The 14,911-nt window shown below is 54.4% G+C and overlaps 1 protein-coding gene across 1 annotated transcript; it reads left to right on the forward strand.

The window, feature by feature from the left end:
* Positions 1–356: 356 nt before the first annotated feature.
* Positions 357–11,995, forward strand: EMWEY_00041270 (ubiquitin-transferase domain-containing protein, putative; the record flags this gene model as incomplete). Its single annotated transcript, XM_013482656.1, has 17 exons — positions 357–440; positions 618–872; positions 1,153–1,249; positions 1,630–2,249; positions 2,346–2,454; positions 2,580–2,929; positions 3,084–3,298; positions 3,557–3,773; positions 3,907–6,346; positions 6,471–8,824; positions 8,943–9,008; positions 9,188–9,304; positions 9,435–10,155; positions 10,384–10,502; positions 10,780–10,946; positions 11,353–11,487; positions 11,812–11,995. The coding sequence occupies 17 exons, from the start codon at positions 357–359 to the stop codon at positions 11,993–11,995; spliced, it is 8,250 nt and encodes a 2,749-aa protein (XP_013338110.1).
* Positions 11,996–14,911: the final 2,916 nt, after the last annotated feature.

A 14,911-nucleotide genomic window follows, 5' to 3' on the forward strand; every position in this document is an offset into this window, starting at 1 on the left:
GGGGGGTGGGTGGGCAAGGAGACCGATCAGGGTGTCAACTGTATTCTTGTAGGCGATATGCATGCAGCAGCAGCTGCAGGTTTCACAGCAACTGCATCAGCTAGCGCGGTGTCCAGTACTACTGCAGGAAGGAAGGAAGCAAGTCTGCAATAGCACCACCAGAAACAGTGGCAGCAGCGGCGGCGCTGAGGTTTTCCGTCTGGGGCTCTGTGGGGGGATTTCCAGTAGCCTAGCTGCAACAACTACAGCAGCGGCAGTCTGAACTGCTGCAGCAGCAGAGCAGGAGTCATCCACTTGTACGTGAGAGCTCGCGGCTCTCCCCAGGGTATCTTTCTGCAGCAGTTGGAGTAGCGAAGATGTTTTCGCATGGGCATGATGGTGACGAAAGGCATTGGCAGCACGTGCTGCAGCTGCTCGCGCACCCGAGCGAAGCCCAACAGGTACGCCGCGTTGCTCCGCAACACCAATCGCAGCAACAGCTGCCGCAGAAGCAGCAGCGGAGAGATGCGCACCTGAGCCATGCAAGTTCTCGCAGTGGCAGAGTCACTAGCATCTGCGCAGCGCAGCACATAAGCAGCAGCATCAGGTGCAGGAGTATGTGGTGTTGTGTGTCTCAGCTGGCGTGTCTGACGGAACTGCAGCAGTGGCTATCATTTGCCACCGATGAGCACCTGGGGTCCTTCCCGCTGCAGCGCGTGCTGCATGCACTGTTCCTGCTGCTGCAAAGGAGAATAGGGGGCTCAGCTGCTGCTGGCGGTGCCGCTGAGACTGCTAGGAACGTACAAACGGACGCGTCTGAAGCAGCAGCAGCACTTTCGCAGGAAGCTTTAGATGAACAGTTAGCCAGGGAGCTAGCAGGAGGGGTGGACGATGTGAGGAAGGCAGACTGTTTTGTCATGATTTCCGTCCCTTTGTTCTGCTTAGCGTCTTCGGTGTTTCTGCCGATGCTGCTGGACAGTGCCTCCGCCCATTCTTGGTGGTGCTTCGTGTGTCTGTTTCTCATTTCAGTATATTTGGTCCTCGTGTCATCTTTCCGCTGCTGTCACTGGCCGCTGCTGACACCGGTTGCCTTCTCGCCCCACACTTGACCACTGACGGCAGCAGGTGCACCAGGAGCAGTATGGGCAGGCTTTCTGCGTGCCGTGTTTGCAGGGCATGACAACACACAAGGATCTTTTGATAGGCTCATGTGTATACTTGCTGCTGGATGTGCTTCCCATGCAAACAGCAGCCGTTATAGCGAGGACGCGTGAGCTTTGGCTGTTGCTGCTGCTGCTGCTGCGTGGTGTTCTCCTTGCCTGTTTTTATTTGTTGCTGTGGCCAGTTTTTTGTTCTTTCTTGCTCACGGCCTGTCTTGGCTTCCTTGTCCTGGTTGAGTGTTGTCTATCTGTGTCCAGTTTTTTTCTGCCATCCATCATTTCAGGATTTGAGCTGTCATCCGTGTTTCCTCTGTTCGGCTGTGGCCCCTGTTGCCCGTGTTTGTGTGAAGGTGGCTGTATGCTGCCTTTGCAGTTTTGGGAGGTTGCCCATAACGTCGGTTAGCAGTGTGTTGGTGTGTGCAGTGTGTTGAAGGGGGGAGGAGGTGAACCAATAGGTCCAACTTGTTTATTGTTTGTGGTGCATGTGCAGCTGAATATATGGAAGCTTTGAAGCACCAGCTATCGCATCTTCAGTACATTGACACTGGGGAAAAGTTTCTGCTTATTCTCTGCCGCGTCATTGACGAACAGCCGCTGCTTTCGTTCTCATCGGGCGCTGCTGCTGCGATACTCCCGATCCTTGACTTCTTCCAGTTGGACATACAGCGCAAGGCCGTGAGAGCAGCAGCGAAGGCGCTTGCTGCTGCCGCTGCAGCCACGGATAAAGCAGTCGCCTCAGCAGCGGCAGAAACCGCGGCAAGAAGACTTAACTTCTCTCAACTGCAGCAACTCCACCAACAGCAGTGCCAGCAGCAGCAGCAGCAGCAGCAGCAGCAGAGCACGGCCGGAGAGACCGTACCGCCTGCAGCTGCTGCAGGGCCGAGCGGAGGGGCCGAGTCCATCGTTACTGGTGAAACAGCAAGCAGCTGCGACACCAGTGACAGGAGTAAGTTGGCGTCTTTGCAGGAGCAACTGCAGCAGCAGCTGCAGCAGGAAAAGGAGCAGCACCGAGAGCTGGTTGGACAACTCGAGGAGTACCGGAGCCTGATAAATCCAACTCTCCCCTTTTTCTCCTCCCTTCTGTCTTACAAGGACGAGGCTTTGCTTCAGGTTCGTTTTTGCTTCCTGTGCAGGTCCTGCCGTTGCTGGTGCTTCTTTTGCTGCCCTGGATGCGGAGTTTGTCCAGTGCTTTTATGCGTGCTTCAGGGGGCCTGTCAGAGCTGGCGTTCTACTTTGACTATTTTTGTCTGCATGAACACCGCAGCAGCAGCCTCTGCTGCTGCAGTTGCTGGTCTTGGGCTAGCTGTTGAGAGAGGTGAGGGGTGCTCGCTGCAGGAGTCGCAGAGTGGCCTGTTGCAGTGCAGCCATTTCGGTGGTGTCCGCTGCTGGGATGTATCTCTGTGAGTGCAACGGTGCTTGTGTGGTGCTGTGCAACAGCAGCAATAGATGGCACTGGAAGCACAGAGCTGGGCTCCACCCAGCAGCAGCAACAGACTGAGGATGACGCTGAGTGGCTTTCGATTTGTCAGAAGGCTTATGCTGATCGAATGGAACTGCTGGCAGGCGAGCTTGCCGTGGCAGGGTCAGCAGCAGCATCAGCGCTACAGCAGCTGGTCGCACGGACGATTGCAGAGTGCAACACCAGCGCCCTCGCGTGGCAGCAGCAACTGATGCTGCAGGATGCGATGTACGTGTTGTCTGTGTTTGCTGCCTACTCGGACAAGATAGCAGCAGAGTTACTGCAGCAGCAGACGCAAACCTCAGACTTTCAAGAGGCTGTCAACAAACTGGTACATTACTTTGCCGTCGACCCTAAACCCGTTAAGCTTATGCCGTCTGTGCATGCAACTTTTGGATAGTCAGACTGAGTCTGCTGTTACGGTGGCCTCATGGGTTTAGGGTTTAGACCCCAGAGTTTAGGGTTAGGTGAGTATGTGACTGCAGGTCAAGAGGCAGGAGATGCTGCTGCTGGAGAGCGTCGCAGCTTTGGGCATGTCTCTCCTTCCAGCAGTCCGCTTTAAGCTGCCGTTGCAGCATCCGGCAAAGATTGTGCTACTGGAAGCAGAAGCATCAGCAAGGGCAGCAGATGTTCTGACAGTAGACGAACATCGCGCCGCTGTCTTCTCGGAATCGCCGGAACTGCTCGGTCGGGTGCTGCAGTAAGCAGGGGTTGAGGGTTTAGTTTGTATGATACAGATACTTAAACGTGGTTCGCCTGCAGCAGCAGCAGTTATTCTTGCTCCTGCTGCTTCGCATGTCCACTGCCATATCCTCTCCACCTATGGTTTCTTATATCTTATGTTTTCAACACCAAACACCCTAGAAGCCGCAGCCCGGTTTTCACATCTTTCGTTGCGTTGCTGTGGCGGATCTGTCTGCAAGTGCTTCTGAGTGGACTTGTGAGTGGGCTTGCGCAGCACCCTTGCAGCTCCAATGCTGCCGCTCATGGAATCATCTGTGACGAGAGACCTGTCCAGTTTTGTTCTGCAACTGCTGTTAGCTGCTGCTTGCACCGCAGCAAAAGCCAAGAGCAACCAGAATCAACTGCAGCAACAGTTCTTGCGGCACCTCGACGTCAAAACTCTTGGAGAGATCTGCGCTCACACGCTCAGCATGGGGCTGCCTGCCGCAGTGGTAGGTTGCAGCTGTTGTGGCGGTATTTGGTGCTACACTTGCTTGTGCACGGAGTGCTTCTACTGCTTCTCTGTTGATGCTTAAGGCGTTTCAGTCACCCCCTTTGCGCTTGTCTATGCGTTTTGTGTGTCAGAACTTTGCCGTTATGAATCTCGTGCTGCAGTTGCTAGTGCAGCACGGCCCCGCTGCAGCAGCAGCCCTGCAGGCAGCAGGCGTGCGGGACCGTGTAGAGGTGGACTTGGAGAGAAGTAGAAACAGCAGCAGCACGCTTGCAAGTGAAGATCAGCAGCAGAGTGCTGGAGATGGAACTGGAGGGACTATGTGTTTCGTCATCAGAGCGGCAACAGGTGCGGCTGCTGCTGCTGCAGGCGAACCGGTTGAATGCGTTGACTTAGTTGCGTTGTTGCGGCGGATCAGGGAGGCGTGCCTAGTTGTGTTTGAGAAGCAGCTGCAGCAGCCTTCTCCACTCGGCGGGGCACCTCTCTGCACCACGCAGCAGCGGCTGCGGCAAGTGGCTTCTTGTCTGGCCCAACAAGGGAAGCAGCCTGTGCCCGCAGAAAAGCAGCAACAACAGCAGCACCAATGGTGGGCTCTAGTAGAGCTAAGGAAGCTCCTGGAGGATCCAACAGTGAATATCTCAGCATGCGAAATCATCAGCTCCCAGCTTGCAGAGGCACTCTGTTGTTATCTACTGGGCACGAGCAGTAGCAGTGACGACACCAGCAGCATGGATAAGAGCCCTTGCTACAGCGGAAGCTGCTGCCGCAGTGATTGCTGCAGGGAGCAGCAGGAGCTTAGAGAGCGAGGGCTGCTTTTCTTGCGCGCCTTCCTGTTTCCCTTGACCGATAGCTCCCCTGAACAGAAGCAGCAACAGCAGCAGCAGGCGCATGGTGTTCTAGACGGTGTTGACTGGTCTGCTGCTTCCCCGGAGTTGCTGTTGCGGCTGGCGATGCTGGCAGCAAAGTGCCTAAGCAGAGTGGAGCAGTTTCCGGTACTACAGCATCAGCTACCTGCTGTTGTAGCAGCAGCACGGGACGTGCTGCCCCCTCACTTGCGGGCCCCACGACCACCCGCAGGAGGAACTATGGCAGCAGCCGCAGCTGGCAGACAGCCAGGCTGCCGTACGGCTGGGCTGCAGCAGCGGCCGCGACCTACCTCGAGAGGGCTGCGAGCCTTCCAGCAGGTGCAACAGCAGCAGCTTTCGCACTATCCGGGGGAACTTAGGCGGCAGCAACTGGTGCAGCAGCAGCTGATGCAACAACCCGATCCTCTCCTAGTTGTGCAGGACCTGCAGAGAGACATTATTATCGTGGCAAGGGATATTAAAGGCGAGCAGCCGCGACCTGCTGCTGCAACCTACTGCGATGCGGCGGAGACGGCGATGGTCCCCGCAGAGCCATTGGCAGAAGCAACGGCAACCGAAGCCGAGACAGCAGGCACATCATCGAGGTCTTCAAGAAGGCGCTTTCGCAGCCGCACTGGCGGAGGCTGCCGTTCTCCTGCTCGGGCGGTTTTTGAAGCTGCACCCGCATCGTCAGCAGCAGCAGCTGAAGCACCTCAACCAGGTACCGCAGTGGAAGCTGCAGCTACAGGGAGGAGGAGGGAAACAGCAGCAACTCATCAGAGGGATGTTCGTGGCACGCGATCCAAGACAGCAGTGGCTGCTGCAGCAACGGCGAAAGCCAGCATGGGGAACAGCAACAGTAGTAGCAACAACAGTACCGGTAGTAGCAACAACAATACCAGTAGCAGCAACAACAGTGCCAGTAGCACCAACAACAGTAGCACAAGTAATAGCGGCTGCTTGATAAAGCGACGGCGAGGACAACCTGGCAGTAGCAGCAGCAGCAACATGCCGCCACAGCCCGTTGCATCTGGAGGGGCAACAGCAACGGGAGCAGATGATACCAGCAACAGAGAGGGGCCCCGTAGAGCGCGGGGGGCAACTGTTCCCACAAGGGCTACATTGGAGGCTGCTGGTTTGGCAACACAGCGGATGCCTTTGCAGCACAGCAGTTATGGAAGCAGCAGCAACAGCCACGCTGCTGCAGGCGCCGGGCTAGCTCCGATGCTGCAGCTCCAGGAGCTGGTACTGCAGCACCAGAGGGGCAGTTTGTTTGGGGGTATGATGCATTGGGGCCACCGACACAGCAGCAGCGTAAGCAACAGCAACACCATGGTGGTAGAGTGCAGGGCTCCACTGTCACGCGTAGAGACGGAAATCAGACGCACGATTCAGGCCGGTGAGCGTGCACCATTGCAGCAACCGCAACAGCAGCAACCTCAGCAGGCGGAGAGCGTTATGCGGGAGTTCGAGACGGATGGAGGGCAGCAGGAGCAGCAGCAAGACTGCAGCGGCACCGCCACCAGGGTAGGGAGCCGCTCGGGGGAACGCGGCTTGCTGGCAGGCCGGACACCTGCGGAGGACGGGGCACTCTCAGAGCGGCAACGTCAGCCGCGGCGGGGGCATGCTCAACAGGAGCAGCGACAACAGCAGCAGTTGCAACGGGAGGACGGAGTAGAATCCCCTGACGGCAGCGATCCCATGGATGTGGACAGTCATATCAAAACAGGTAAAGCCGCTTGTTGCAGCAGCGACCGCCTCAAGCGGTTTTAATTAGAGGGCTGCAGGTACTGCTAGTGGCGGAATGTTGTAGCAGGTTGTGTTTTTCTTTTTTTGCACTCTTGCGGTTTCAGGAAGACATTCTGGGGACGATGATCCCGAGTATAGGGACAGCCCCAGCGAGGAGGATATCATTAGCAGCAGCCACAGCAGCAGCCGCAGCAGCAGTAGCAGCAGCGATGGTGAAGCAGCGGTGATTTTCGATGGGGAAGAATTAGCAGATAGTGACAGCAGCAGTCCCAGCAACAGCAGTTGCAACAGCAGCCAAAGCGACGGAAGCAGTGAGGACGAATTGGGGGCTGGACCAGAGGGGGAAGGGCATGGGGAGCCATTGCAACGCGTTGCTGCAGGGGCATCTTCAGCGGGTGGTGACGTAGCACAGGAATCCGCTCAGACACGTGCAGAAAGCCCCATTCGTGCTATGCCGAGAGAACAGTGTACCGATTTGGAGCAGCAACACGACGCATCCTACGGCGCTGCTGCAGGTTCCCGCGAACATAGCAGCAGCCATTGCGGTGGAAATAGTACAGCAGCTGTGGGCGCTATCCAGCTTTATATACACTCCGTGCCCGTACCACCTCATATGCCTGTAATGGAGGCTCTCAATTTGTATGGAGGGTGCGTTGCCTTGGCTAGACGCAGCGGCAGCAGCAACTGGCGTGATAGCAGCAGGAGCAGCGGATGGTTCGCTCCAGCTGGTGGCGTGGCCTACCGTCGACTACAGCAAATGCTTCAGGGAGGCGGCAGCACTTTTGAGATGCTGTTGTCCACAGCATTGTTGGCGGACCTTTTCCCCAACACCAGCACTGGCAGCGGCAGCAACAGCAGCACAGCGAGGCAGCGAGGAGGTGCTGCCTCGCTAGACGCATTGCCCGCATTCCTTGATTCTAGAAGGCCCGTTTCCGTTGCTGCTGCCCCAGATGCAGCAGCACAAACAGGAGGTGATGATGCACCCGCTGCCGCTTCTGCTCCTGCGACGAGCAGCACGGAGAGGGGGGAGCGAACGAGCAGCAACAGCAGGAACGAGGTTTTGCATGTTGATCTTAGCGGGCGATTCTGCATTATGGCCGAAGGGTCCACAGCACCAGCAGCTCCAACAGGGGCAGCAGCAAGCGAAACAGCGGCTCTGGGTAAATCCCTTTGGGACAATGCCCACACCATTGACTACCTTGTGCTTCCAGCTGCAGCGAAGGCACGGAACAGCAGCAACAACAGCAAGAGCAGCTGCAGTGAGCTGCTTACCACGGAGGGTCTTCGCTTGGGTCGGGAAACACCGCTTGTCACCTCCCTTGTGCATCCGGCTTTGGCTGCAGAACGGCTGTTACAGCAACTGCATCAAGACCAGCAGGAGCAGCAGCGGGCTACTCCTGCAACGTGTTACGAGCCCAGAGAGCCGCAGCAAGAGCCGCAGCAGCAGCAGCGAGTGTTGGAGGATCTGGCTGGATGGTGTGTTTGCCGCAGCCGAAAGGAGACGGCTGCAACAGCTGCCTATTTACGTGGAGATTGCAACAACTGGCACCGTCGTGACTTGCTGATGCATGCGGCTTCAGATGAAGCTGCTCCTCTGTTCTATGCACTCCCCTCTGCCGGCGTCGGTGTCACCCGCCGCAGCAGTAGCTCTCGGGGCGAACAAAATCTTACTGCAGCACCTAAGAGCACAGGAGTAGCAAGGCCGGCGCTTCCTGACTCTTCTGATATGCCGGCAGCTTCAGATGAGGCGTTGCTCCTTCCGAGTGTCTTTGAAGATGCAGCGTCATCTGCAGCACCCTTTGTAGTTTTGTTATTGTATGTGCACAACCTCCTGCAACAGCTGCCTCGGCTGTATGCATATGCTTCAATCGCCAACAACACCAACCCTAACGACTCGGACAGTGCAACAGCAACAGCAGCGGCGTCAACTCTCTTTAGAGCTGCTGCTTCTTCACGCGGTTTGTGTGGGCATCCTCTGGGTCTCTGCAGCAGCAGCACCGGTGAAACAGCGGGAGCAGCTGTAGTAGCGGCGGACATACCTTGCTGGAGTAGCGTGTCAGCGAAGGCTGGGGCGATCTTGGCAGACCCTGTTGCAGCCGTCACCTGCCACGGTAGAACGCCCTATTGGTTGAGGCGGTTGGTATTTGCATGCCCATTCCTGTTCCCCCTGCAGTTGAGGCTGCTGCTGCTGCTGCAACAGCAACTTGGAGTTATGCGGGGGCAGTTTATTTACAAAGTGCGGCTAAAAGAAGCGGCGGAACTGCTGTTAGGCCAGAGGCAGAGCAGCAGTAGCAGCAGCACCAGCGTGCAACCTTTACTAAATATTCCCACTGCCGGCATCAGCAGCAGCAAAGCCCTGCTTGTTCAGCGGCTGCGGCCGCTCCTGCAATTGCAGGGAGCCGCATCAGGAGCAAGCAGCAGCAGGCGGGAGCAAGAAATACTTGCAGATCTGGAGGGTGTACGTCAGCAACGACAGCATTTGCAGTAACGCTACCAGCAGGAGCAGGCGGACTAAGAGGACGTCGAACACTCACGGAATATGTTAAAATGTTTATTTGCGTGCAATGAGTGTTCAGGGGGCGTCGCTTCCACGGACAAAAGTGAAGATGCCACGTTCTCACTTAGTGGAGAGCGCAGCAAAAGTAAACGTTGAATCTTGGCCAGATAAACACCATGCATAAACACTCACTGTCGTTTGTTTTGTCGTCCGTCCTCGTGTCGTCCTTATGTTGTTTGATCGAATGGTTTGCTGTGTCCACTTGAGAAACGATGAGAGGCAGCAGCTTGGGACATTCTCAGCATCGGCGTGCTGCTGCTGCAGGTAATGGACCATCTGCTGGCAAGTAACCGTAGTAGTGAGGAACAGCCCGTGCTGGAGGTGGAGTTCGCGGGGGAAGAGGGAGTGGGCCAGGGCCCAACGAATGAATTTTATGCAGAGGTCTGATCTTTGGAATAAAAAATTTGAGGGGGGTTACGGGGATGCTAGTTTTGTCTGGTGGCGTCGTGTTCGTTGGGTTGTAGTTACTCTCAGTGGATGCTGGTAACTGCTGCGGCTTGTGCTACTGCAGGTGCTTGACGCGCTGCTGTCATGGAACGACCCCGAGTTGTTCCTGAGCTGCAGCAATGGGGGAGGATTATTCCCACGCGCATATTTAACCGACATATCTCGTGTCCCAGTAGACATGCTGCGGCGCCCGAGAGTTTCACCGCTGGTGCAGCAGCAGCAGCGAAGAGTTAGAAGAAGAGCCAATGCCAGCCGAACAGACAGAGCAGCCCCCATTGAAGGGGCAGAAGATATGGAGGAGGATGTAGAACCCTCGAGCAGCAACAACAGCAGCAACAGCACTGGGGGTTCGCCTTGTTCTGAAGCGACTGCAGGGGGGGCAGAAACAGCAGCGGCAGAACGTGGAAGACTGGAGCGCGAACTGTTTAGTCACTTCCGCTTGCTGGGACAGCTGTCAGCGAAAGCGTTGGTTGATGGCCGCAGCAGCACAACGGACACAGGGCTGCATGCGCTTTTCTGGGAGGCAGTTGCTCGTCCTCTGTTGCACCACGAGAGGCTTAAGCCATGCAGCTGCATGGAACCTGCAGCCAAGAACGGCGTAGGGGGAGCGTCGATAGAAGGAACGGGGTTGCGGCTTGGTGCTTGTCACTGCGGATGCACAGCAGCTGCGGTTGCTGCAGTTGCTGCGGTTGACGTCGCCCTGGGGAGGTCCTTGCAGCAAATGCTGAGGCACCGAGCAGGTGGAAATGAGGTGAAGGACATGTGCTGCTCGTTTGTCCTCCCTCGTAAGTGACTGTGGGCCGTTAGATGAACAGTAAAAATGCCCAAGCTAACCGCCCGCTGTAGCACCAGAGCGGTCACACCTAGGCGTGTGTGACTTAGATGGTTAGCAGATAAGCAGCCGCGTCTGCCTGCATCAGATGGCAGGCAGGTGAGCTAAGCTTGAACTTTATCTGCGGAGCTTCAGGGTTGCGTTTTCTGTGGTTGTCTTGCTCTTGCGGTTGCTGCTGCAGAGAGTGGGGGAGGGATATTGATTGAAGGCGGCGACAACATCCTTGTCTCGAACGCCTCCCTGGATTATTTCATTCAGCGGTTAGCGTTCGTTATGCTCGCTGAGGGCATCTTCCTGCAGGTGAGCCTTGCGTTGCCTGCGTCGCTGCTCACCAAAGTGTGAATTGTTTAGCCATGTATGGTGAAGTGCCTCATTTGCGTGGAGGCCACGTTTGCAGCATACCTTGAGAAGCGTGCTTGCGAGCGAGAGGGCCCTCCACAAATGAGCTTTTGTTATTTGTTCCTCCATATGCATGCATTGGGCATGCGTAGTAGGAAGCTTGAGTGTGCCGAGTTGGCACATGCCTTCTGCAGTTTTAGGCTGCAAGTGCGTGCGTGTTGCTGCATGGGGTCTCCAGGCTTCCGCGTTCCGTTTGGGATTCGGCTCTTTCTGTCCCCTTTCTGCCCTTTCCCCGTTGTTACCGATGGAGGTCTCATCCGTTTTGTTTGGAGACAGGGAAAGAACGAGGCAGGATCGTTTCTGGACGCTATCGCATCTGAGAGCACACGTGACACCGGACCATGGGTAAAAAACAAGATGTGTAGAATGCTGCAGCAAACATATGCAATAGAGGCCGACACAGGGGCCTTGCCTAGTCATTTACAGGGTCGCACTTGTAGCATTAGCAACCGTGCTGGGGGAGGGGTGCGCAAGTATAGGAACACTTAGCACTTTCCCTGCCCACGATGGGTACACGCAAGTCGAAGAAGTACAGGCAGAGGCTGGAGACGTAGTAGAAATGCACTCGTTGTATAATCTTTTTGTATGTTGATAGAAAGATAGAGCGTCCTCAGGCCGCACCTAAGGCGAGATGGTTTTTTCAGGGCAGACTGGTGACACATAGAGATATTATGTGTAACTGCACGAGATGGCTCCGTTGTCAAGATTTATGTTAAGGTCGTGCGCCCTGCGAGTTGTTCCTTCCCATTAGGTTCACAGCATCGAGTGCGGTGTATGGACACTTCCTGGAGGTTCTTTCCGATTTCAACCCTTCACAACGAGCTGCCTTCCTCAAGTTTGTCACTGGGTCGACAATTTTGCCAGCAGGCGGGTTTGCTGGGTTCCGGTGAGACGACGGCTTTATTCAGCCTGCTGTTGGGCTGGGTCACAGCACGGGAATCTGCTAAGCAGTAGGAGCAAGTGGTTGATCTGTATCTTGTATCTTCTCCACATGTATAGCTCATTTTGATCCCTACCCATTAATTCTGTGCATCTACTAACAGGCCCCCTCATAGCTGGTTCTCACCTGTGAGGACTGTCGTGCATCCGCAGATGAAGCGGTACTTGTGTGTTTTCAGAACCAGGGCATGCTTATTTGCTCCTAATTGCTGGTACAAGTTCAAAATTGCGTACATATTTTTGCTTCTCCTTTGTGTCGATTTGGCTGCAGCCCGCTGATGAAGGTCGTCAGGAAGAACCCCGCTTCAGGAAGCGGAGGCAGCGACTATCTGCTACCCAGTGTGATGACCTGCAGCAATTACATCAAGCTTCCCAGTTACTCTTCCAAGCAGATCCTAAAGGAGAGGCTCCTCCTAGCGCTAGAGGAGGGGCAGGGTGCGTTTACACTGTCGTAGTAGGACTTCACCCGGACTGTGTAGCAAAGCAAATGGGCACCAAGCTCGGCAGCTGTTTTTTCAGTTGGCGAGCTGCTTCGGTGGCTGACCAGAGAACAGGCTTTTAAGCAAGATTGGCAAATGCCTTGCATTAGGGATTTTTCCGTAGTTTTGTCTTACGAGACGTGTAGCGTTAGCGGTGTAGAGGTTGGGGGTACGTGGCCGACGACACGTTGCCAGCAAGAGGCCAGTCTAGTTAGTTTCTTCTGCTAATGCCAACATACGTCCTCAAGTTGAGGAACTGAAAAATTCGAACTAAAAATTTCGCCCGCACAGTAGGCAAATAGCAGACCCTGGACAACAAACAGAGCTTGAAAAACACACGGGGATGGGCACGAGAACGTTCCAGTGGTTCTCCTCCGTATAGCCACTTTATCTCTATGGAGTCTGAGTCTTCAACTCAAAGCGAAAGCTTCTCTGTACCATAATTGAAGTGCATCCTTCACACCAAAGGAGGCTGTGCGCTCTGGGGCAACGGCCCTGAAATACCACAAAGAACTGGGTTCCTGTTGTTTCCACGTTCTTTTTTGTGGGCACTAGGGGCGCCTCCCGAGATCCCAGTTCTAGCACCACAGGATTCGCGAATTCGAGTGGCACTCACCGCTCCATGCTTTAATTGTGGGAGTACGGCTGGCTCCTGGCAAAAGAAAACTGAAATATCTCAAGCTGCGCGAGTCGTTCAAGGATTATATTGCACGAGCCTTCCGTGCCCTCAGCTGCACTGTATTTAGCGCTTATCCTCTCACATAAGAAGTGGAGGGCAGTCTAGAACCTTCTAGTCTATTCCCTTTAGGTATAGAGTTTCGCTTCCGTCTGTATGCGTGTGTGTAAGTGTGTGTCCCTCCAGCTGCAACAGTTCCCAGCATAACACAGGGTTAAATGTGTGTGGGTAAGCGGAGATGACCGACACTTGGCAGGCAGATCCCATTCCCAACATTCACTTCAAGTAGTGTGCTGCATTCAGCCCTAAACATAACAGAGCAGCAATGGGCAGATAACCCTCAAGAGGTAGCCGCAGCTGTAGTGCGCGAGCATTACAGTGGGTCTCCCATTTAGCCTCAACAGGCATACCCCGGGAAAAGACCACAGTATAATGTTACATTTGTTCAAAATCACAACTCTTCTTAAGGAAATAAGGCAAGCCGGCTATCCTGTCTTGAGCAACCTATATGCGTTTTTAGGCTGCCTGCGTAGCTAAGCAACTGACTGACCCTGTGGGTGGGAGGGGGTCTAGGGAGGGAGACCCCGTATCCTCCTTTTAATATTTATCGTTTTGTATCGGAGATCCTCTCGACGAGAGGATCTCCGCCAGCAGCAGATTGTGGTTATCAAGAGGCTGGTTAAGCATGAACAACAATCAATAGATAGACCCCACTAGCTAAAAGAGCACTAGGATATGGGTAGTTTAGCCCTTCAAGAAAGTGTTTGCATACCGTTGCTTCTGCTAGCATGCATGCATATATCACGGAACGATGAACGATAAGGTGCTCTAGCTTCACAGCAGAATAAAACAAAGAGCGCACTATTACAGTGGAGGCGTCTTAACCGGCGGTTCAGACGATTCATGCCATTCTTACTCGTACTCGCTTTGCAGTAACGGTCAAATTAGGTTCATCGCTTACCAGGCCACCCTATCGTATATGTAAGCATGATTATGCGTCTTTATCCAGTCATATTCATGCATATTATGGTGGAATACAACATACTCCGACTGAAGCTAGCACATGAACGCTTACTCGGGCGTCGCAGGCAACCTGCACGCAAGTAGCTAGCCAGTAACCGGACCCATCAATTGTATACTGTGAGCACATTCTCACAAGCGGGTAAAGCCTAGCCTTCTTTGCATCAGCACAAGACTTCTGCCACCTAAACGTTCCGTAATAAGATGGAGGAAGGGTTCCTATGAAGCCGGGGACTTGCTAAAGTGCAGCCTATTCCACTGACAAACCCGCCTACACCAGCCATATACGTTTTATGTAAAGCAGGTTGTTGATTGTATCCCAGAATTACTGGGAGCCTCAATGGAGCCAATGACTTAGGGCAGGAGTCCTCTCAGCTCATGCTCCTGCATAGCTTACAGGCGCCGAGCTAATAGCGATCCGAGCCCCTAGGGTTGTTGATTTCCAAGACCACAATAATCAAAGAGTTGTTAAGTGGCTTTGCCGGCTCATGCAGTGCGATTTCACCGTACAGTATTTCCAAAGCAACGTCGTCTTGGATCCACTCTCTGGGCACTGCACCGGCAAGGCACTGTGTTCTGCAACTGCCTGTGTGTGATTCCCATCCCCCTAAAAAGTTGAGTGCACCGTACTCCAGACAGCCATGCGGGTGCAGTTATCGCTAAGCTTAACAACAGGAGACGAGGGGAGTACTACAGCATGGATGCATGGGATTGCTCATGATACCAGCAGGGGTGTGGACTTCTCCAGTTGTACTTTCCAGATTCACTTCCTCAATATTTATGCAAAGTCCACGATCATGCTTCAGCTGGATCTGAAGGGGTTAAAATAACGGTGTAGGCCACTGCAAATTCTTGGTGGCCCAGGATGCGTCCCTGAGCGGAGAGACTGGATATCACCCCCCCGGAATATCAGTAGCAAACGCCACGGAAGACTCTCAGGCTCTACCATAGCCGTCCAGTTCCCAAGCCGGTCTACACAAATATATCAATAGGTTTCACAATCGCTTTCAATTCTTTTGGAAGCTGAGGCAACATATAAGTCATAGCGGATAGTCTCAGCAAGGGAGCTCTTTCACCCCCTATTCATTACTGACAGGGATCTGAAGCTAATTGACACAACTTACGCATAAGAAAAGCATCGCAAACCATTCGGAAGCCGACGGAAAGCCACCCGCTGCTCCAGTATCTGCCACTCT

This window comes from Eimeria maxima, genomic scaffold (assembly GCF_000499605.1).
Source record: "Eimeria maxima Weybridge genomic scaffold, Emw_scaff701, whole genome shotgun sequence".
In the NCBI taxonomy this organism is placed as follows: Eukaryota; Apicomplexa; class Conoidasida; order Eucoccidiorida; family Eimeriidae; genus Eimeria; species Eimeria maxima.